This window comes from Antrostomus carolinensis, unplaced genomic scaffold (genome assembly GCF_000700745.2).
Source record: "Antrostomus carolinensis isolate BGI_N321 unplaced genomic scaffold, ASM70074v2 scaffold3164, whole genome shotgun sequence".
NCBI classification, from domain to species: domain Eukaryota; kingdom Metazoa; phylum Chordata; class Aves; order Caprimulgiformes; family Caprimulgidae; genus Antrostomus; species Antrostomus carolinensis.
The window spans coordinates 13,019-37,859 of NW_010308514.1; the positions used below are offsets into that span (position 1 = coordinate 13,019).

The window sequence follows — 24,841 nt, forward strand, 5'->3', positions numbered from 1 at the left end:
AATCTGCCCTGGACTTTCCTCTGATTTTTACTTCAGTCACTGCAGTGAAGGAAAGTACACTACACTGTGTGAAGTAGGATATCTCAGTTTATGCTCTTGAAAAACATTTTGGGAAAATGAGGGATTCTGGGAAGTCAGACAGAATGCCAGCTCCTGGAGACCAGCCCAGATTGCAAGCCTGCATTACAGCTGCCCTATCCTGTCAGGTCTGGGGGGTGAAGGAACAGGTCCTTTATTAAAATGGGCAATTAGAGAGTCATAGAATCATTTAGGTTGGAAAAGACCCTTAAGATCTCCGGGTCCAACCATAAACCTATCACTGCCAAGTCCACCAGTAAGCCATGTCCCTAAGCACCGCATCTACACATCTTTTAAATACTTCCAGGGATGGTGACTCCACCACTTCCCTGGGCAGCCTGTTCCAGTGCCTGACAACACTTTTTTTCTAATATCCAATCTAAACCTCCCCTGGCACAACTTGAGGCTGTTTTCTCTTCTCCTAACACTTATTACTTGGGAGAAGAGATTGACACCCATTTCTCCATGCTGTCCATTCAGGTAGTTGTAGAGAGCAATAAGGTCTCCCCTCAGCCTCCTTTTCTCCAGGCAAAACAACCCCAGTTCCCTCAGCTGCTTCTCGTAAGACATGTGCTCTAGACCCTTCACCAGCTTCGTTGCCCTTCTCTGGACACGTTCCAGTGCCTCAAAGTCCTTCTTGTAGTGAGGGGCCCAAAACTGAACGCAGTACTTGAGGTGCAGCCTCACCAGTGCCAAGTACAGCGGGAGGGTCTCTTCCCTAGTCCTGCTGGACACACTATTTCTGACACAGGCCAGGATACTGTTGACCTTCTTGGCCACCTGGGCAAACTGATGGCTCATGTTCAGCCATTTTGTAAGTCCTAGAGCTATTTTAAGCATTTATCTGAAGAGGGCATAGCCAGAAGTGGGCCAGCCCTGAGGGGCTGGAGCATGTTCATGCTGTTGTAAATGTTAAGTGAAAGCTACGGGATGCCTGCTCTTTTTGAAAAGGATAAAATTTACAGGTTATGCCAGACTAAAGGGACAACTTACTTTGAGACAGACAGACTGGACAGACAGCTAGAAATGAGAGCCCATTTTTAACTGAGGAGTTTCCATTCACATTACTGTGGTGGTGCCGCCCTCCTGGCCACTCTGCAATCTCAGGACAAGACAACTTTACATTCCTGCTTTGGTTACAAGTACAATGAGTTGGGATGATCTGGCACTCCATAACTGTATCCAAAACTCCTGCTGCCTGGATCGTAGCTGGATCTGTTAGATTTCAGAACTGTATAACCTGGAAAGTACTGGAATTATACGGTTGTGGAGATACCAGAATCACCTAATGTGTTGTGGCCAAAACCGAAAAAAAAAGGTACGACCAAAGTCAATCACCTTGCAATCCTGCAAATGCTGGTCCTAAGGAAGAGTCTTGGAGCTCTCCTGGACCAGCTGCCAGCATCTCCATCTGAGCAGGATGCCTCTCAGAGCTCGTCAACTCTTAAGTTTGTGAAACTGGAGGAGTGTCACCAAAGACCAACGATGAGACCTGGGCTGAAACCCTCCACTCCTTGAGTGATTTAACCCTCACCCATTAAGAAATGCTAAGACATTTGAAGTGAGCATTTCGCTGAACTTGAGGGGAATTTTTAACAGGTATATCTTTGTATATATATTATAGATCTATACCTACACTTATATCCAGATCTGTATCTGTGTATGTGATTAGATTTAAGAAACTTTACTGAATTAATCAATTGCTGATTATTAACTGATGAAGTTTGCTAGAAAATCATAGAATACAATCTTGAGATTTACTACAATAGTGTTAATGAAGCTTAAATTGCTGCTATTCCAAAATTACATTAAGCACATAATCACATGTTAGATCACTACACTGAGATCCCTACACCTAATACCTTTAGACATAAACCGTTGACCAAATCTGGGACTAGGAGAGGATTCAGCCACACCTAGACTCCTCTCCAAGGAGTTTAGAAAGCAAGGGGGTCCACTCTGAACCTTGAGTGGACTCAATGGGAGGGTCTCCCTTATCCTCTTTCTCAAATCCCTATATAAATGACACTAACCTGATTTTGACTCGATTTTCCATGATCCTCATGTCAATAATTTCCACTGATCTGTGTGTAAATCAATCTACCTCAATTCTAATTGTAAATCATTCTATTTCCATTTTAATTTGATTTCCCTTTTGTATGCATTTTCCATATAGTAAGTAATAGAGTGAACCCTGCCATTGAACTCTATTTAAAGTCATGCTTTTTACTAACTCATATTAAAATAGATTTTTCCTAATATCTTTGATGGTCCTTCTTTAAATGACTTTACGTCCTTCCACTTCCACCCACAACAATTACCTGGGCAATTCAGCTGATGAGTGATAGCAGTCTACATCCAGACACCTTAGTGTAGCACAAGAACAGCTGTCCTACGTTGGTACCAGGGCTGAAAGCTCCTGAACTGTCCCGGGAACAGAAGATGACAGATTGAGCAGCCACTACTGCCACCCCAAGGAGAACCAGCTTCACTTATCAATCAGAGCCCTAGAAAAATCTAGAGGGGGGACTATGCCAGACTGAGCCAGAAGGCAGCCAGGCAGAAAGACGCTGAGCTGTACACTCAGCCATTTATAGCCACGGTAACCGATCAAGAGCCTCAAGGCATTTGCACTGTCCCGTTACTATTAATCAAAGCTTCTGAGCTCAGGGATGAGTTATGAAATTGAGAGTCAACTGCTCAACACTGCTTCAAAGCAAAAACTGCATCTGCAATTGATGAAGCCCTCTAGAGTCCAAACTCCCACACTGCTTTTATTAAAAAATAATCTGAAAAAGAATTATTTGGTCAACTAAACTAGTTTCCTCTTTTGTAATAGATTTCATAACTCTTTTGAGCAACTGTAGCTTTTTTTGCAGTAGAATACTGCTCTGGCAGAAACGTGTAAAGAGTCAGATTATATTGCAATCAAAATTTCTATTATAAGATAGATGTTACAAAATCTGTTAAAATACTGTTGCTCAAGACTGGCTTTTATACTTGAATGCTTTTTAAAAAAAAACATTCAAACTATTCAAACCAACTATTTTGAAGTTATGTCAGTATAGTAGAGGCTTATACTTTACAGGGTATTTCCCATATTTTCTGCACTTATGGAAGTTTAAAAAATAATTTCCAAATACTCTTCCCCCCAACTCTGTCTGTGACTTGCAATAAAGAACTAAGTATTTATTTTAAACATGGAAACATCTGTAGCTTTTCTTCCCTGCACTGTAGTATATACAAACCTCTACACAGTGCTCTGCATGAAGGATTTAACTCCATTATAATTTGATGGGAGCTTTTCAAACAGATTATTTGCATATAGCCTCCCATAATTTTACTTCCATCTAACCTTGCTCCCTCTCACTAAATCCAAGATTGGGGCAACAGCTTTCGAAATCCTGAGTTTTTATTTAGCAGTATTTGCTTTGTTGAAAGAAAGTTTATATATCCAAAGCATAATAGCTGAATATAATAGTCTTCACTTAAATTTAAATACTTCTTAACTACAATAAGCGACTGTTAACAAATTAAATTGTCATATACTTCATACTGAAAAATGTAAACAGTTTTGTTAAAAAAACCAACAACTCTCAAACATTTTTTCAGTGGATGATAGCTTTTATTTCATCATATGTATTTAATTTCATCAAGCGTCTTTAATTATATTTGCTCATTATTTTGACCTATATTGTGCCTACTTACAAAACAAAAAACACAAAAGGTACTTTTCTTACCTCTTTCCACAAGCTGAATCCAATTATTGTGGGAACTGCCATGCTCAGAATAAGAGCCTAGAAAATACATGTTAGAAGAAATGGATTATGGACTGTTTCAGCCTTGGACTATCTGTTGATTTTTTTCCTATAGTAGGCTACATTTATGCTGGAAGCCTTCAGTGACAGCAGAATCATAGAATGGTTTAGGTTGGAAGGGACCTTAAATATAATCTAGTTCCAACCCCCCCTGCCATGAGCAGGGACACCTTCCACTAGACCAGGTTGCTCAAAGCCTTTCACAGTAGGTGAAACTTGGTGATTTTCTACCAGACAAAAACTCTCTGCAACCAAGAATGTGCCTAATTTAGCATGGAAGGTCTTTTCTGACTCACGATGACTTTCCCATCAATATTAGGGATGGTTAATTGCTACTCAAATAACAATGATGCAAAGTGTACATCATGTAGGGAACACATCACATATAAACACAATGAGATAAACTGAGAAAGGAAAAAAAGCACGAAACAAGCATTTCGAACCTCTGATCTTGTTGATGTTTTTGTTCAGGTGAATATTGATATGCAAAACCCAGAAATCCAGTCTTCAGCACACCATGATTCTAGCTGATATAATTTTTGCTTTGCAAAAAGGAGAAAACAGCTCACGTGGTACAGGAAACATTTAGTAAGGAAAGCACACAAGGCATTCTCTTGATAATATGCTATTAACACATCTACTGTGTTAACAGCAAAAAAGAAGGTCTATGTAGCAGAAAGCATGAGGTATATAAAGGTGTATAAAACAACATGTTTACTATGTACATTAACATATTGTTATTCCTTGATTGGAAGAACACTGTAAATGTTTCAGATGTAACAGTGTGTGGCATTTTCACAAGTGAAATACTGAATCTCTGTTTAAGTATAAAATATTAATTCCTATAAGCCTCTCTGTCCTCGTTTTTAGCTGGGACAACCAATTTTCTTCTTAATAGCCAGAATAGCACCGTGTTTTGGTTTCAGGATGGGATTTGTTATGAGAAGAACATTGGTAACATACTAATGTTTTTAGTTGTTACTGAAAGACAAAGGACTTTCCAACGACCCGGTGTTTTGCTAGTCTGCAGGTGCAAAGGACTAGTTGGGGAGGATAGTAAAATTAGCAAATCCAAATTGGCATTAGGATATGCCAATGGGATATTCCATATTATGTAACATCATGTTCAGTATAATAATGAGGGTCAACTGGAATGCTCTCTTCGTGCTCTCACTCTCTCTTGCTCATGCTCTCTCTCTCTCTCTCTTCCATGTTTGATTTTTCATTTTCGGGATTGTCGCTCCTCCAGGATCGTTATCTGGGATTGAGCCAGGCTTGGTCAGCAGGTGGTGAGCAATTGTGCTGTGCATCACTCTTTTCTATATTTTATTATTATTATAAGTTTTATTTTATTTCAATTACTAAATTGTTCTTATCTCAACGTACGAGTCTCCGTACCTTTATCCCTCCAATTCTCTCCCCTATTCCCTGGGCAGGGGAAGAGTAAGTGAGTGGCTGTTCAGTGCTTGGCTGCCAGCCAAGTTAAACCACCACACTCTCAAAATTAAGGTAAGTAATATCCTATCCTTATTTTATTGATAAAACAAATGCACAAAGCTGCTAAAAATTGCACAAAGCAACTCTTGGCCTATTAAAAATAAAGCTAGGGTTGGAAGTGGAGGAGTTGTTTGCACTGTAGCAGAAGCTCATCTTCATTTGCAACACCTCTCTATAAAGGCCTCACATGAACAAACCTTGGTCAAAGTAATTCCACTTGCCATTTCTTACGAAGCAGCTTTAATCTCAGCAATTAAATACACCCAACTATCACATTTTTAGCCTCATTTCCTAGTGAGAGAAGGCTTATATCAAGGCTTGCCTGTATGCCTGTACTTTTTCTCCTGTGCTTCTCCTAAAAAGTGCATGATCTTCTTGGCCAATCTCAACTAAATATGACAGAGAGCTTGAGATCTCAAAGATTTATGAAAAGCAGTTAAATAGATCAGTGAAAGAGAGATATACAAACACAGCTCTGCTTCTTATGAGGAAAGGCTGTAGTGCGAACACAACTTCATCACCAGGTACCAGAGAACATATGAAAGTGTGATACTAAGAACAAAAGACACAGAAAAATCAGACTATGCGAAAGCCACTGCTCACAGAACTACATGTTCTTTTAATGGATTATTCTACAGGTCTTAGGTAATTGTTGTTTGAAAAGTTATACACTTGCTAGCTGTAATTCCCAAGACATTGGCAACAGCAACTCACCAGCAATATTGGGTGCACAGCTTTCAGTCTAAGCCACTTGAAAAGTGTCATCCAAAGTTCGGGAGAGCACACACCAAAAGCAGCTAGCATGCAAACATAAGGTGTCCATAGATATTTCATTCTGAAAGACATTGCAATAACTTAGTTGGGACTCTGTGCATGCCTCTGTTTTCAAGCTATTTATAAAAACATTCAGATTTTTTTCATATGTCAAATACAGTCTGGATGTTCAAACAATCTGAGATCAAATTTGATGGCACTGAAGGTTAAACCAAGGAAATCTCTAGCAGAAGAGCAGGCACCTGATTATCTGCTGCAAGATGTAGGAGCAAGATCCAAGGTCAAAGATGACAAAATCCTTCACAGAGTTCAGGGGAGGATGAAAGAAAAACAAAGAGACTAGTAAAGTCACTTGGCTGTTGCAGTTTTCCAGCCAAGCAAGGATAAAAAGCAGCTATTCAGCAAAGCTGTACAGACACTGTACTATAAGGGAGTTCCTGAAGAAAGGAAAGGAAAATATTTAATAAACAATTTATGTTTTGCTGGTATTGTCTGCCTCTTAAGGATAGACTAGTCATGTTAAGACAACTACATGGTAACACAACAGTCTGCTCACTTTAAGAACTTGTAAATATTCTGATTTTAGGACCATGAGCATAATACAAACACAAGTCTGCCACCTTCAAGCTGACTTAGCTGAGAGCTAAGATTAGAACAACATCTCCCAAACATTAGCTTCTGTAGCTTTAAGGACTAACACAATACCTTTGAAAATAGTTTTGCTACTGCTTTAACATGCGAAGCAAAGGTATACTTCATGCTAATCTACACACAAGAAGATGAATAAGAAATCTTCCATATCCCAATATTCCAGAACATACACTGTTCATCAAAACACTACACAAGACCTTGCTAGAATACAATATTAAAATAATTACAGTGTAATTCTACACTTAAATACCATAAAGAAAGTGATTAAAATTTGCTTCAATTAATGTCTCAGATTAGAAAATACATTAAAGAGACCAAGCATAATTCATCATATACCTGTATCCAATTTATAGTCAAAATGATCTCTCCTCTACTAACTAGTACCACTATATGCCAAATACATTTCTGAAAAGGGGTGAATTTCAAAGGGGTGAATGGTGTATCACGTCCAGTTAGGAACTCTCTGTTGCTTTCAAAAGAGATACATCAAAATCAGACTTACCCTTCCAAACACATCGCTAGACAACCAAGTAAAATTGTGTGAATTACATGATAAACTATTTCTGGCCTCTCTCCAATTCGACCATCCTCAAGTTTAACTGTCTCTTTCAGTGGTTCACCACTGCAGTTGGAGAAAATGAGACATCACTTAATTCAGACATCATCTCAGGCAAAGGTGCCAATAAAAATACTTTTATGAGTGTTAAGTCAGCAGTACACTGAGATCATTCTGTGTCACATCATACAATCTTGTTGCACTGCTTATTTGGTTTTTGTACTTCATAAATGATCTATCAGAACCTGCTGTCCCTTGTTTTAGGCTGTAACCTGTCTGAAGCAATGGCTGTGAATTAATACAAGGGGATCACTGTCTATGACTGTAAATCCTACGTTAAGGTAATTCAGCAACAAGAGACAGGCTTATTTAAGAGCGTGCACATTCCGCAGACATTTAGATGAAGCATGTTATATGTGCATTCTAACTAAGTTCCTTCATATCATTAGCTTGGTGAAGAATTATGGAATCTGTAGGATGATAATTGTGTATGGAATGCATATACTATTTTATGACAAAGAAAGAGAACAAAACCAGGTTTTAGTCACATTATTATAAATTCTAGTAACAAGTAATAAATAAAAATCATAACAAAAATCTTACAACAAATGTTTTTCTACAAACAAGACAGCACAGCACACAATAGATACCATTTTATTCTACCATGATGTGATTTCAGGTTACAATTTTATAATAAGCTTCCTCACAACAAATGGAAAAATATTTCAGATTGTTAACTGCTTCAAAATTAAAAAAAAAAAAAAAAAAGAGGGGGGGAGAAGGTTTATTTTAAGCTTTTCTTTAAAAAGCTGTTGGACATACTGGAGTCACTGCTCATTACAGAGGAGTAAATAGCTATTTCAACCACTAGCAAAAAACTGGAAGTTTGTTTAGTCATTTTGAATATTATATTCTACATCCAACCTGACAAACATTTTCATTTATAGCAGTATAATCTTCATCTATTAGAAGTTTTTGTCCTTGAAAAAATCTATTGATTTTTGCTGCAGACAAGTAAGAAATTTGCCTTAATACCTGAGCAGTTACACCATTCATCTTCTACCAGGAGGAGATAATTTTCTAGCCATTGAGTTTCCAAGAAAAGTCATGCTAGGATCTACAGTGTTGCTATTCTTAGTCTTTAAACAGACAGCTCCACTACCCCTTCTCTCAAGGGAACTGTGAATCACTGTGAAACTAAAAATAATTCAGTCAGTTTTACTTCAGCTCTGTTCTGAGCAGCAAAGGCTGATGGACCTTATCACAGTAAACATACTAATGTTTTAAAAAAACCCCAAAAAACCCTAAACCAAACCAACCAACCAAACAAAAACAGTGAAGCATTAGAAATCTGAAATTCTCTCATCCTTCACACTATGTAAACTTGGAGCAGGGGCAGGGGGGGAACCAACCCAAAGCAGAGAAACAAATTCTCTAGCAACAATCATAGAACTTTGCTTTCAGAAGGGGTAAACAGACAAAACAACTTTCTCTGTTGCAATGGGAAGAGACATAAACGTATCACAAAACATAAGCCAGAGCACTGCAGGAATTGCACCCATGGGGAATACAAACAATGACAACTCCCTGTCTCGACTGGAGGGATGCTCAAGAAGCTTGTCACTAAAGGATTTTCTTTAGGAGCCTCTGGTGGGCCTTTCCACTGGTGCTCACACCCTGGCAAGCTCAATGGTGCAACAAACTCCAAAGCAACAAACATCATGACCATTCACTTAGATATCCATGAACTTCTGATTTTTAACTTCTTATTTTTCAGTATAAATAAGTTACTTACCAAATTCTCCTAAAAACGACCTGAGTTACAGAAAAAAGGCAGATAATTAATACTAAAATATAGAAAGGCAACAGTGATGACTGTGTTAGTCGCAAAAAAAAGTCTTGGGAGGGTGCCTGAAGAGATTCTTGACAAAGGAGCCAATTCATTGTAAAATTCCTAGTAAGGCAAAAACATCCCATTAAGAACAGTAACAATACCCCACAGATTAGAAAAAAATACAGCACACCACCAATTAACCTATTAATGTCATAGGAAACTATTTGAAATTAATATTTGAAAAGGTATCTTTTTATCATTTGAAACTGCTTTGCAAGCACCCTTTATAGAGTAACTGTCTTCCAGTTACCTTCCAAAAAAGAACCTGTGATCTGAAGAGATCGGACTACCGCTCTTTTATACCACAAAAAACCCAACCTCCCATATAACTCTGTTACAGGGAACACAAAGTGCTTTTTTGTCACAGTGGATTAAGATTGTAGAGATATCGATGCAAGAAGGTATGCTTGTCCTCATTCCAAACGGGGAGATGAAGAAGAGAAAGTGGTCATTTGAGATCACAAACAAGCCTGAGGCACTGCCAAGAACAGAATCCTTAATGCTGAAATTCTAGTTCTGTAGCTGAACCCACTTGATTATTCTTCTTACTCAATTAACGATCAGAAAGGTTATATACTCCACCAAGAAGCACTATCAACGTGTACTCTCAACCAGAACTGGTGCAGTATGTGATGCAGTGAATGTATTCTTGTCTTACTTTGTTCTGCCTTCCCCTCTCTTTTCTTTTTCTCTTCCCCCAAGGGAAGACTAGAGAACTGAACTACCTTCGATTAGACAGAATCTGTTTAAAGATTAACAGCTGGGCATGTCCAAACTGGCCTTAAAAAACAGATCTTGAAGCTCTTGCGCTGCAAACCATAATTCCAATCTACAGTTACACATTTTCTAGGCATAACTGCACCCAGTTTGTCTCAATCACTGGTTTCATTGCAGTTTGACAGCTTGGACAAGAATAAGAAAATCCATAATACCTGGTAGCTGAATAGACTGAAATCCTGACCAGAAGCAGTCCTTTACTTTCTTTCAAAACACTTCAGAATGTGCATGCATGTGTATTAAACAATGCATCTCAGTCAACGTCATCACATCTCGTCTTCCAAAAATTTCCCAACAATTTAAATTATGTGTGATGTAATTTTTCCACTTCTTTCCCTGAAAGGCTGTGAAGTAGTTTTGTAGGAGAGATGCAGTTGCCAGGAGAGAGTCCCAATTCCTGCACAGAACTGCAAGTGTTCGTTTGGGTCCAGGAGGTGTCTCAGTCCTTAACAATACCCCATTTTCAGTTTTACAGAAAACCTGTAGCCATGATGTCTTCTTGTAGACTAACACTCAGCTCTTTTACAGATGCAAACAGTTTTTCTTAGATTTGCAACAGTTCCCTCTGACTGTTAAATTGTCCCTTGTCTTAATTTCTTCCAAAACATACAGGGTTTTTTGGGGGGTGTTATTCTTACAAAACTAAAAATAAAACCCCACAACCCAAGTCTCCAAGTCTGTTTTGAGATACTATTGATAGTTCATGACTCTCTTCACAGCTCTTTTCTTTCCCAGGCTATAAAAAGTTAGTACTACCACCTTTACCCTATTATCTTTCCTTTCAAGTCTTATTAGAAACACTAGACAGGGTACAGAGTTTTTGCTCTCCAGAATCAAATGAAAACAAAAAAAATCTATGAAATGCTTTCATCCCAAGACATGAAAAATATTGAGATGCCTCAGAAACCTCAACATCCTAATTAAATTCTCTATATGCATCTTTTTTTATTTCAATCTTAAAAACAGGTGACAAATAGAAACCGTTTCCCTAACTCCTCTATAAAATTCTCAAAAGCCACTGCAATTTTATACTTCTCAGAGCAGTTTCAGAAGTTCAGATATCCTATAAGGTGTAAAGAGTTTAAAAACTTACTTAGTTGTGTTTAAGCCAAGTTTTACTTCAATGAACTTCAGCAAATGCTCATTTTCTTTATGAGGAACAAACATCTGAAAATTAATTTAACAGAGAAAAATCTTATCAAGTGCTGGAAGCAGCTTTCATGTAGTCACTTCATTCAGATTACAAAATGGCAGGGAATAATCAATAATCAATTCAATATTTAGTTAAAACTAACAAATTGGATTAAATGTGCCAATTAAGGTACCCACTTAAATGAATCTATCTTTTACGTTTCCTTGAGCATATCATTCCCTTAATTTAATTCATGTCCCGCAACAGGAAGGCAAGTGAAAAGCTGTCAACAAGTTGACAAAAGACTACAGAGTGGTGTAAAAAGGATCATGAAAAACGGATATAACTTACCCCCAAGCAAGCCAAAGAACATTGCGTTTGGCTCCACTAAACAATAGGACTGCAGCCTAGCAAAAGTTATGAGCATCTGTAATCTTCACATAAACTGTTTGAGCAGCCAAAAGTTCTGTGTACTGTCTACGTAATTAACTCATTTTTCAGGGCTAGGTTTTATTTTCCTGCAGATACAGCAAAGCTAGCCAATCTGAATGGCACAAGAACACAATCAGTTCTGAGCATTCTCTCAAACTTTTTAGGGTTCACCAGGTTTTTTTATTTTTAAGTTGACACTGTTAACTATCACAACTAGAGTTAGTTTGAGACATAGAGGAAAAGCACAATGAATTATGTAAAAGGCTAGAGCCAGCAAGAGGGAGTTGCTAATCAAAATACAAAACCAGGCTAAAATCCCATTGTGTAATCTCAGGTCCTAGCTGACTCCTACACTAAGTGAAGGTCTCTGTTCCCATGTTCTAGTTGAAATTTAATTGAAAATTAACATCTACCCTGAGACTACTCATACCTGTTCCTGGTGACTAGGTCTTCTCCATGCACAAGAATACTGTTTTAATATTCAGACCAGTTTGTAGAGGCCATCCAAGTTAAAACAAAAATCATATTTATGAAATAGGTGCAGTGTGATTTAAAGAGTATTTCTATACTATGCTTTAACCTCAACCAAAACTCCAACAAAAACCAGCTGCTTGAGCTGTTAGAGAAAGACTTTTTATACGGATACAAAATGACTCAATTTGTAGTACTCCAATTTGCTATGAATTAATCTATGAACTCTCAGATCAATAAGACAGGCAACACTTCCAAAGACTGTTCCAAGATACATCTGCAACTTTCCATTTAGATTTTGACACTTAAAATCACTTTTTACAGAGGAATCTTACCTTTAGTAAGAAGTTTAGTGTCACTGTTATTGTAAGTACCAAATAAATGTACATTATTTTCAGCAATCTTGACATAAATGTACCTTTTTTCATATTCATCTGCAAAAATATTTTAAGAATGCTGTATCATTTGGAGTTCAGTTTAAGTAATAAAAACTGCACTTGAAGTTAGAGAACAGTTTAGTTACCTGAAGGCATTTAGAGAACATTAAAGCTGCTACAAGACTCAGTAATGGTGACACTAGTAAGGCTGAATTTTCAAACTGCAAAAGGTACCCCAAGAAGAGAGAAAACAAGTATATTTTGTATACTTCATGCACCTGTTGAAGAAATAAAATAAAACACAATAAAATAAAATTACAGTGGATATATGTCTTGCTTTTTAGAGTAGCAGATAGCTCACTCCATTCCTCTCTTAATCAGGGAACTAATGGATCTCTATCCTCTAACCCTGAATCTAGCAGGGCACTGTTTGGCTTTGAAAAGTATTTCACATCAAAATGATCCTGGTCAGCCCCAGTAACTAGTGCACAATTACTTCATAAGAACTCTGTAAGAATGCCAAAAGTAGTAGTATTTTACAAGGTCACTCCATTCTGTAACACCTCACTGTGATGCAGCATGAAGCAGTAACCACAATGCAACAATATGAAAACACACAACTTGTGTGAAAGAGCTGACTACTACAAACATGCACTTTCCTTCTCCTCACAATAACGTGTTCATTTAACCTATCTCAGGAATACACAGACTGTTAATAATACTTTCTGTTATTTACTAATTGATAAGCAGATCTTACAAACCCTGACACTTTATTCTTTAGACTTTTACCAAAACACCCATCTTCTACTTTATATTTTAAGCACTCTGCTTTGAACTAAAATAGATCAAATATTTCTCACTGCTGAGGAACAGAAAAAAAAAAAAACTGAAAGAAGAGGGGACGAACTAGTATTGCACACAGTTTGAAACAGAAGCTACAGCTAATAGAACTAGCAGGCACAAATGTGAGTTTAAAGCCATTTTATTCTTCCAATGGACATGACACGCACTCCAGCTGGACCCAGGCTGCAAGACACCCAAGTCATCACTCAGTCTGCGCCTTTTGGAGCTCACGAGCAGTATGTATGGCAGGCACCTCTGGGGCTGTATTTTCAGGAGGTTGGAGAGGTCTAATACCTTTTCTGTCTGTGCCAGGGCAAAGCTGTCTAGCAGAAAAAGAGAAACAGCCTGGACAAACAGGAGATAATGACTGTATTCCCACATCATCATGAAGGTGTATGTTGAAGCACTCACCAAAAGGTAACAAAATTTCTAAAGGAAAAAAAAAAACAAACAAAAAAAATCCCAGCATTAATTTCATACTTATGCATCTCTGCCATTAAGTAACTGAGAGGTCACTAAAACAGAAACTATGGAAACTATTATTTCAGGAAATAATTAAAATACTGACTTCAGACATATTTAACATGTTATCAGCTGGAATAAAGTAACTGCTTAAACATTTAAAAACATTTAAAGCCAATCAGAAGAAACATCTTAGACAGAGAGACAGAGAATGGAAGTGACCACCATCTTCTCCGAGCAATAGGAAGAGCAATAAAATAGTTTCCATTGTGAGAAAAATTCTGCATCAGTTTATTTTATAAAGACAGCACACAGCTCATTGCAACACTGTTCTCTCTGAACCCTCGTGGTGGCATAACAGGGCAGGGCACGAGTCCCTTAGCAAAAACTGCACATGCCTAGGTGAAATCCAAGTGGCTGTTTTGAAAAGAACAAACAAAACATCTACTGTTTTCTGCCTAGTGGGGCAATAGTGACAGATGTAAATGCTTTTAGAGTGCAGTTCTACCAGCAACTCTTTATTAAGAAATTAATTTTGCTTTACCTCAGCAGAACAATTTAGATTTTTTTTTAAATAGCCTGTGAGAGCTGCTACTTGACATGCAAAATACGGCAAAGCCCAATTTTCTCTTGATGGTATGGAGTAATCAATTCTTGTTGTATCTGTCCTGGAATAAAGTACAGACAAACAAAACTATTAAAAGATTTATGGAACAAAAATATCAAGGAAAACCTAAATGTCACTTCTAGTTATCAGTGTGACCTTGCAAGCAAACTATTCCTGCACTAGGTGTAAAGCAACACTGGCACAATTTCGCTGCTGATACAGGTCACAAATTCCACATCAGCATAGAAGGTCCAATCTTTACTCGTTTATTCAGCAGGTCTCCTCACTAGGTTGCATTTATGGGACTGAAGCCAAAAACCATCTGCCTTCAGCCTTTTCTGATCTACCACAACAGTGTGAGCCAGATGTATCACACACTGCTTCTGCCAACCTGCACTGTGACAACAGAGCCTTCTTTGGCCATGAGCAGTGCTTAAATGGTCTTATGCCCATAGGCAGGGGACCACCTCCACAACAGCAGCTTTTCACATTATGATGAAAATCAGCTCATAGCTGCGAGACAAGATTCCTTTCAGTTCTCATACAATATATTTTAAATAAGTGATTTAGGCAGTAGAGCACAACATACTTAGAATCCAAAGTAATGCTCCCTCATAGCAGCAGCACCAGCAGATACCTTGTCTAGCCGGAAAATTTTGCCCAGCAAAACAAGAGATTAAAGGCAGATGGGGAGCATAGGCCATAGGCCAAAACAGCAGCAGGGTCTTCTCATGGAATGACTTGACAGTATCTGCATGATTAGAACTGTAGGAGGAAGTTTTTAAAAGTGCTAAAGTGACTTAGAAGCACAAGTCACACTTCCAAATGTGATCAAAGGCATCAGTTTCAGAAGTACATCGTCTTCTTTGTGTTTACTATGCTTTTAAAAAGGAGCCTCAAGCTCCTTTAGCATTTAGATATTTGAAAGTGTCACCTTTCATTTTTATTTCTGAAGCCTCTTACAGGGGTGTATTTGGAGCTTTTTTAACTACTGGACATTTCAATTTGTTAGCATTATTTAATCTTTGCTGTTGAAAAAAATACAGATTTATTCACCATTTTTCCTACTTTCTACTGTTCACACCAGCTTGATGAACAGTATTTTTAGCTATTAATCACAGATTCGGTCGTGATGACTTCATACTCCTAAAAGACACTTCCCAACAGTTCAACTTGAAAGGTGTATCTCTAACATTTTGCTCCTCTGTAGCTCTTTCCTTTCAAGTGCTCTCAAGTTCACAGAAAGCCCCAGAGCTACTTGGTGACAAATGAGGACTTAAACACAAGTTCTCATTGCCCAAATGAGGCTCCCTATTACTGTGGTGTTTCATAAAAAGAAGGGACATTTTCTTGCAAGTGAAACATTTTTAAATAAAAAAATCTTGAGATCAGTAACATCTAAGAAGATTCTACTTTGCGCAAAAACCCACTACAAAAAGCACATTAAAAAAATAAAAAACTTTTTATAAGAAAATTGCACTTGGTCATTCCCTTCTAAGCAACAGAACAACCATCACCATATTTAGAGCTGGCCGCAGAAAGCAATTCTGTTTTACAACAACTTCGGGAATTTGTTTTCATTCCTCAGCAGCACAAAACCAAAACCTTCTGAGGAATGTTTTTGCAAAATGGAATTGTGTGGGAATACTCCTGTATCCACACACACACACATAAAATCAGTTCAACTGGGAGCGTGGATGGTTTGGACAACAGGAGACCTTTCTGTTAATAAAAGCATCATGAGAATCGGTGCATCTCTGTGAGATGTTTTGTATTCAGCACAAGAGCTTGTTCTCACAACGAGAACACAAAGTTTAATAGAAAGCATTTCAATCTCCTCTAATATTTTAAAATGCCTTATTGACAAACTAGATTGTATAAAGATGTTTTCCTTACCTGTTAATAATGAACCATGCTACAGTCAGCATTCCTACAAGTCCCACTCATAACCCAACTGGTTACAAACAATGCAGTCACATAAATTCCCTGCAGTCCAAAAACTATACCAATGTAGAAATACACTGGTTCAATAACTTCCTGAAATTACAAATAAAAACGAAGAGACATAGCGGCAACTGAGCTGAAGCTAGAAACAATTACTATTTACTATTTGCATACTGCTAACAGTGTGCTAGATGCTGTACAAACAGGTAAGAAACAGTCCCTATTCTAGAAAAGTATTGAACATACTTTTATTTTGGGCTCAGGGAGAACAAAGCAGCGTGAATTAAGAGCATACGTCAGGACTCAGCTTGCTAGTGCCATGATTTTTGTATTTGCTTTAGCATGAACACTGTGTGTGTCAGATTTAATATACCTAAACTGCAGTGAGATATGAAGTTCACACGACTACTGGAAGAAGTTATGTAGGGGAGGAACTTGTAGAAGTAAAGATGTGGCAAAAATGTTTCCAAATACATAGAGAAGCATATATAACATAAATAAATGATAAAAAAAGAAAGATAAATGAGAGAGGACACGAGTATGCAGTGTAAGCAGAATAAAGCCTGAGTAGAGCAGAAAGAAGCAGAAAGTTTATCTACAAAAGTGTTTTTCTTATCTATCTATATGGGAATGGGTAACAACAGGTACCACTACAAGAGACTTCTGTACTTTGAAGGAGTTAACTTTCCTGTTTGCAATGGATAGCACAGATACCCTCCACATTTCTGCTGCTTGTAGAAGTAAAGAATAACAGACAGAAAAGTGTAGTGTATACAAACCCCCAAAATTCTATGCCAGAGACTGATCAGAATTGAGGAGAACCTGGTGAGAGGTTTAGCTTAATTAATTCAACAAAAATTGCATGTATTTATTGTATACAGCACAGAAAGTCCCATACACACACATACACACACCCATAACGAAAGCACAGAAAGTAGAAATGCACATACTTCGCTACCAGATGCTTGATATAAAACACTGGCAATCAACTCTGGGTACAAAGTCATTTGCTGGACTGCATTTATTGTCTTCAGTGATATTGTCTTATTGTTGTGTGTCAACTCATAAACACCTATAGACAAAAAAAAATATTGTTGGAATCACTAGTGCTGTTCTTAGAAGAGGTGAAAGTGTACTCAAAGGCAGGGAGATGTGATCATTAAAGCTACTGACTAATTCACCACTCAGTCTTAAAGGAAGAAGAAATTTCTGTGTCAGATGCCATTCCACCCTACTGATTTGGTAACAACATTATTACCATTTTCTGATCTAGTCTTTAAATAGAAGGCTCAAAACTAACCAGCTGAAGCCTAGTCTTTTCACTAAGATACTGACGCAGCCCTGGAACCAGCTACCTACAGATCACTTTCAAAGGAGTTTCTTAAGAAGAGAGACAAAGATCTAACAGGGATGAGAAGGATGTACTAAACCTGTCTCCACAAGGAGGTCAGATATGATGGCCTTGTCACCCTTTTCAGCCCTGTGTTTCTGAGACTTCCAAGTATCACTCACTTAACATATAATGTCTTTGCATGGGATTGAGATGAAATTGAAGCTGGCATACTTGAAGGATACATCATTCTGAGATATTATAATTAAAGAAAAGACTTGTCATTACTTAGGATAATGGAGGGAAGAGCAAAAATAATCCAAATTTGGGGGGTGGTGGTGGGAAGAACAAACCCACCCAAAACCAATGCAACAGCCAAACAAGACAACTGTTCCAGCTCTGAGCATATCTTGGTGTGTGGTCTGCAGCGTGTTCTCTGCAAGCCAAACCAGGTCTTGCAGGACTTACAACTGGGTTCAGCTATGATAACCTTTGAAATCTGGGTGGCCCTATAATATCTAGCAGACACATGAGTGTACCTGTTTGCAGAGGCAGCATGCCTGAATGAGGCAGTCCATCTATTCACAGCATGGGTAATTGCCCCAGAGACAAAGAGGAACTGACTGTACCAAAGACCTGTTATATATGGCTAACGTGCTACACATCAGCTGGGAAACTGTTCAACCAATAAAACTATACCTACAAAGTGCAACTGGCTTCTGATGAGGTTTCATGAGGGGACTGAAGTAATTCAACGGCTGACTGCTGCAAGACAGGGCTGTTCACTTCCTCTTCTCTCCTGGAGTTCTTGCATTTTCCCCATGCTAGCCCAGGTGCCCTTCTGAACTCATGGAACTAGCATGAAAGTGTTCCATCTTCTTTTCATTGCTTTAGCTTTCTGCTGGTTTAGGGACCTAGGGTCAGTGAGCTCCAGAGCCAGTGCAGGATAAAGAGCAGAAGTACAAAGGGAGGAGACACCACTGCCACCCAGTTTGTTCTCCTTCCTGTTGGTTTCTGTTCCCACCACTCAGTGCTCATCAACATCTATTCATCATAGCTGACAGGAGTAGAAACCTCTGTGAGGGACAGGATTGAGCGGATCAACTCTTGACAGAAACCATTCCATCTTCTGACAGAAGATGGAAAACAGTAATTTCCATCCCCCATCCCCAAATTAAACATCAATTATGCTTACATGGCAGAAAATCCACTAGGTAGCATAGGCAAACCCAACGATAACTTCCACATGGGGCAATATGAGAGTAACACTAATCCTATTCCAGAGTACTGATTAAAGGCCATCTGCTGCAATACAGGATAGTTAAATGTTGTTTTTAAAAAGGCACTGAAAAGTTAAGACAGCACACAGTTTTTAATTAATCTGGCTGATATACCTACATAAAACCAGTCTCCCCCGTCTTAAGGAGTTTTTTTACTGTCTCCAAAAGGAATAGGACTTTTCAAGGTTAATAAAACAAATGGGTTTTGTACCTCTTTCAAAGGAAGGAGCCTTTACCAGTTCTTTATAGAATGAGTAATAAATGGCGCTGTCACCCTGAAATGTAATTTCTCGTTCCAGTTCCTAGGGAAAAAAAAAAAATATTCACCTCCTGCAATCTCTTCCCATAGAAGACTGTATATTTTGGATAGACTGGTTTTGTAATACAGCACATGGTTATGACTCCACTGTACATCTTCAAAATATTTCACAAAACCTTAATCTTCACAGCACCTTTGTCAGGTATATAATGCTCTCTATCACTCAGCAAACATGCTCAGAATCAGAGCAGCTCAAATTTACATCAGAAGACAGCACAAGATCCACAGGATCCTTTCATATTCACAAGCTTGAATTTCATTCAACTTTCCATACTTCACTAAATAATACAGTTCTTAAAAAAAATCCCCCACAATCCATACATTCTTGTTGTTTAGCTTATGGAATCCCAGTACGCTTCAGGTTTTTTTCCAAATTTTAGAAAGGTATTTCAATTATAAAGGACGGCATAGAAAAACATACAAAAGCATGACAAGACAAGACTACTGTTAGTAGGAGAAACACTTAAAAAAAAACCCAATAAAAAAAACAAAACCAAAAGCAAAATGGAGACTGCATCAAAGACAGAGGCCTAAACAGAATGACATGAGATTCTGCAAGCAAGTAGTTCCAACCTGGCATGGATCAGCTTTGATTTCAATGATACAATTTGGCTTTTGTTTCAGTAGTTTAATTTTTTTCTTTACCTGCCTGCTGGAAAACCAGAATTTCCGTTCATGATAGGTTGAGAGGTACACAGCATACATCATCCCACTAGTGACTGCCGCAAGACAGCCAAAGAAAAGTTTCGCAAAACGCTGAATTAACATATCTGAAAAGGGACAGTGAAAAAGCTAAAGTAGTCCAGAGGACTTAGAAACAAACAGTATGCACTAAATACGGCTCATTTCTGAACAGCAAGTAAACTTACTGGCATCAGAATTATCACACCATCATTAGCACAGACACATTGAGAACTGGTTTGTTATTCCTGTCCTGCAGTTTTCTTTCCCAGTTGTTCCTCTCAGATAAAATACTTGCACACTACACTACAAATTTCTCTCCATTCTAGTAAGCTTCATTTTCAAATGAATTCCAAGAAGGAAAAGTGTCACCCAAATAAACAGAGTGAACTCTAGATTTTACCCAAAACACCACAAACTTCTTAAAGACAATAACAGAAAGAGGTGGCCATACCACATCTAACTTTAATACTGAGGCATTCTGTTCTCTGTTTTGTTTTCAAATTTAAGAGGAAGGAACTAATCTGAATTTTATCAAACTCATTCAATGGGTGTCTACTTCCCTTGTAGCTCCCTCAAGTTAGTATGCACTTCTAACAGAAAAGTTTTTGGTAGCCTAGTGAGTACTTGCCTAAAATTACACCTGGTTTTAGTTCTGCTTCTTGAAAAGCTGTAAAGACTTTTTGTCTGTTCTTGTTTCAGTACCATTACTTCATCCTTTTCAGCTTCTCAACCAAAAGATCATTCCAGGTGCAATTAAAATATTTATGTGTACTCAAATAGGAACAACAGTAAGACTCTTAACCCCTCTGCCTCTATCCCTGGCTCTCCCCCTGCCCCAAGCTGAAACAATCCAGGACTACCATTTTACTCTGCAATACATAAAACGTCATTATCAAAGAATTCTAATATGCATGACTGTTTTTTCTTGAAACATTAAAAAATCTAATTCAAAATAAGTCTGTTACAAATTACTGTGCTACAAATAACTTCCCATAAAATGTAAAAGAATAATGAAAAAAAAATCAGAGGTTGGCTAAAAATTCTGTAGCTTACATTTTGGCGATCTTCCCAGCTTCGAGTTTTCTTTGTTTCTCTCCTCTGGAGCCATTTTGTCAGATTCTGTGCAGTTTTGCTTCTTTCTCTGTCGCAGGTCTGCTGCCCCTAAAGACATTTTTTATGAAGTTATTGCAACACAATACCTAAAATCACACTCTGAGAAATCCACACAGCAGCAGGTAACAGCTAGGTGTTGCTACTGATTCAAACCCACAGCAGATATATTTGACAAAAAGACTCAAATCAAGTAATTCATATGCATAATAAAATAACCATAACAGTACAGAAATCAACTCCCATCTTACTCCTTAGAAAATCCAATAGTTTTCTCCTGAGACCATACTCTGGGATTACCCAGAACCCAAACTGGAAGCTAATGGATTTATTCCATGGTGAATGTATTACACAAATGAAGGAAAGCAGTAGTTTAGATTAAAGTTGATATAGACACTAGCAGACATCGGTGTCAGTTTCACTCTATTCCCATCCTGGCTTTAAGCTGCTACAGTCCAGTCACTTAGTAGGCACATTACTGTAATATACAAATTGGGCTAGTCCCTTGTTTCCAATTAAGCTGCCTGATACTCATACGGGAAAGCTTTTATAAAGTAAATATAATAGCACTTTTTTCTTCCTGACAGATCTACTGGAACAAAGCAGATTCATGAATTCTTAGTCTAACATAGAATTAAAAATCCCAGTCCGCTCGGCCACATAGATCTCTTCAGGGCTTCTTTGGTTTCTGTTAAGTTTTCTGTAACAAACAATGGCAGTTCTAAGCCCTGATCCATTTATTTTACAGATGGTAAGGCAACCAGGCAATTCACAAAGTGCAAATCTTCATACAAAAAGAGTCATTGCAAAAAGTCTGTTATAGTTACTATATTAAAGATGACATCCCACAACATTTATGTCATTTTAGAAGTGTGATGAAAGGGCTTAACAGTAACTCATGCTTCAGAATTTTTAGCTCTCTAGTATGACCTACAGTCCAACATTGCTTGAAATTTTGTAGCCACTGATTTCCTCTGGATGTAAACCAGCTCTTTCATAAAGCCATTCAACTTAAAAATTTAAGTGTCAATCTTCACATCCCACAACAGAGCTTTTAATTACTCTGGTTGCATATAACTTAAGGTCTAAGTCAGTCTGCTTTTAACTCCTAACTATGAGTTAGAAGTTAGAAACTAGAGATAGTAATACAAATAAACTGTTAAAGTGGAGTCTGCCTGTATCAGGACATCTGTATTTGTGTTTTATCAAGATTTTTAAAGCAATTTATAAATTATTCTGATCAAATCGAGATCTCAATGTTAACGTTCTTCATGGAATGAACAGAAAATGCTAACCTTCTTAAACAAGACAAGAATTGGAAAGATAGTGAACGACATAAGATTTAGGGTGTTCAGTATCACATTTATCATTATGTCAATCCAAAATGAAATATACACCAGTATCTCTTCATGTCATCTATATGAAGTCAATCAGCAGCACAAAAACCAAGTGCACTGCAATCAAAAATCACTCATACCACACAAAATAAAATGGGGGGGGAAGAAAACCTAGATCACCAGAATGGGCAGGTACTTGCTTGGAAAGAGAGCTGTCTGCCCTTGTTGTTCTAGCTATGACTAAAGCAACAGCAGTCAGAACACTTGAGGAAAAAGTATTTCTTTTGCTTTTCTGGCAGGTAAGTGAGACATATTAGAAAGGTAGAGAGTTAGCAGCAGTAATAGAAAACTCCCAAAGAAAGAACAATATAAAATTCTAATTCTGAAACAGCTACATCTCAGTCAGAAAATGATCTTCACCTCGGTTTTGAGATTCACTCCCCTAAGCAATAACAAAGAAAGATCCAAAGATCCGAGTATGCTACTTCTGTTTCATTTGTAGCTGCCTCAAACAAGAAAAATGTCATCTCTATGAATCTTTTAACTGGGATGAAGTGAAAGTCAAACAAGGTGACAACTAAAAATAATCTAGGATTTTGAACTGATGACACAGCCTCTAGTACCTCTCTACCCAGCAAGCAGCTTTTCATCTGAGATTGCTTTCTAGTTCCCTGTAAGTTCCCAGTACATTTCTTTCAACTCTTGTTCAGACAACATGCATTCCACTTCTTTTTGCGCATCTCTTGCAGAAAAGCATAACCCACTGCTCCTGTCTGCCACTATATTAATCCATTTTTTGCCTGCAAATTGAGCACTGTCTGTAATTCTCCTCTCATCTAAAGAAGGGTAAGATAGAGCTAGGAAACATTCAGAGAAGGACCACGAGGATGATCGAAGGTGTGCAATTGCTCCCTTGTATGGGAACAAGGAAGCAAGTGGAGGATGCCTAAGTCTGGAAAATAGGATGACCAAGAGAAACATGCCAGAGGTCTACAAACTAGAGAAGTGCACAAACAGGCTGAATAGAGAGCAGTGATTCACCTTCTTTTCTAATACTGAAATAATAAGTTATCAAACAAAGCCAGTGAGTCAGGCTAAAAGGAAGAAGTACTCATTGAGAGCAGGTCTGCTGAGAAGGACTTGGGAGTCCTGGTGGATGAGAATCATAGAATGTTGAGTTGGAAGGGACCCACAAGGATCACTGAGTCCAACTCCTGATGTAGAGAAGCTTGACATGAGCCAGCAGTGTGCAATTGCAGCCCAGAAGGCCAAATGTATCCTGGGCTGCAACAAAAGAGGGGTGGGCAGCAGGGCAAGGGAGGTGATTGTTGCCCTCTACTCTGCCCTTGTGAGGCCCCATCTGGAGTACTGCGTCCAGGCCTGGAGCCCCCAACACAAGAAAGATGTAGAGCTATTGGAGCCAGTCCAGAGGAGAGACACAAAGATGATCTGAGGGCTGCAGGACCTCTCTTGCAAAGAAAGGTTGAGGGAGCTGGGCTTCTTTAACTTGGAGAAGAGAAGGCTCTGGGGAGACCACATTGCAGCCTTCCAATACTTCAAGGGAGCTTATAAACAGGAGAGAAAGTGGGTTTTCACATGGGCAGATAGTGATAGGACAAGGGGAAACTGTTTTAAACTAAGAGAGGGGATATTTAGGCTAGATATTAAGAAGCAATTTTTCACCCAGAAGGTGGTGAGGCACTGGAACAGGTTGCTCAGAGAAGCTGTGGATGCCCCATCCCTGGAGGCATTCAAGGCCGGGTTGGATGGGGCCCTGGGCAGCCTGATCTAGTGGTTGGCAGCCCTGTCCACAGCAGGGGGGTTGGAACTAGGTGATCTTTAAGGTCCCTTCCAACCCAAACTATTCTATGATCATACAACACCTACATGTAGACCACTCTTACCCAAATAATGTTTTGTAAATGAAGAGTTTACACAGTTTCAAGAGAAGATGGACACATTTCTGGAGCGTAAACAACCAGACTACTAAAAACAGAGAAAGCAAGTCCAGCTCAGAAAGTACCCCAGCTGAGAACAGTTGGGAGGCTGGAATATGCCATGGGACAGTATCACATATACTTCTTTTGGCCTTGCCTTTCTCTGGGAGCCTACTTACAGCCAGGTTTCTGCTGATTTCCCCAAGAAAACTAAATGCCATCTCCTAGTCCCCACAAAGGGGGTTAGCACAAAAGAGACCTGGAAAAAAATGATTGTGTGGGGGGCTAAAAGTGAAACGAGAGAGGAGACAAACTAAAACATACAAACGGGGAAAGGGGACGGGATGCCATAGAAAAAGCACAATCACGGAGGCACCCACAGAGCCGAGGGATGCTGCCCCTGGGAGCTCTGCACGGAGCAACGCCGGGGAGGGAAGAGAAACAGACCCCAGGTTTCTGGGCTCCCACCCACCCCGCTTCCCCCGCTCGGTGCTGCCCTGGGTGGGGAAGGGGAGGCCCCGTCAGCGGGGC

The 24,841-nt window shown here is 38.7% G+C and overlaps 1 protein-coding gene across 1 annotated transcript in view; it reads right to left on the reverse strand.

Moving 5' to 3' along the window:
* DPY19L4 (dpy-19 like 4) overlaps positions 1 to 21,145 on the reverse strand; it is a 27,772-nt gene extending 6,627 nt beyond the window's left edge. The window contains 15 exon segments of the mRNA XM_029084436.1: positions 3,819 to 3,875; positions 6,108 to 6,228; positions 7,321 to 7,440; positions 9,170 to 9,328; positions 11,139 to 11,212; positions 12,416 to 12,514; positions 12,604 to 12,735; positions 13,595 to 13,729; positions 14,307 to 14,430; positions 16,266 to 16,304; positions 16,306 to 16,406; positions 17,264 to 17,385; positions 19,135 to 19,225; positions 19,888 to 20,012; positions 20,980 to 21,145. Of these exon segments, the coding sequence (XP_028940269.1) occupies positions 3,819 to 3,875; positions 6,108 to 6,228; positions 7,321 to 7,440; positions 9,170 to 9,328; positions 11,139 to 11,212; positions 12,416 to 12,514; positions 12,604 to 12,735; positions 13,595 to 13,729; positions 14,307 to 14,430; positions 16,266 to 16,304; positions 16,306 to 16,406; positions 17,264 to 17,385; positions 19,135 to 19,225; positions 19,888 to 20,012; positions 20,980 to 21,097 (1,617 nt within the window). The 5' untranslated portion in view covers positions 21,098 to 21,145.
* Between the last annotated feature and the right edge of the window lie 3,696 nt (positions 21,146 to 24,841).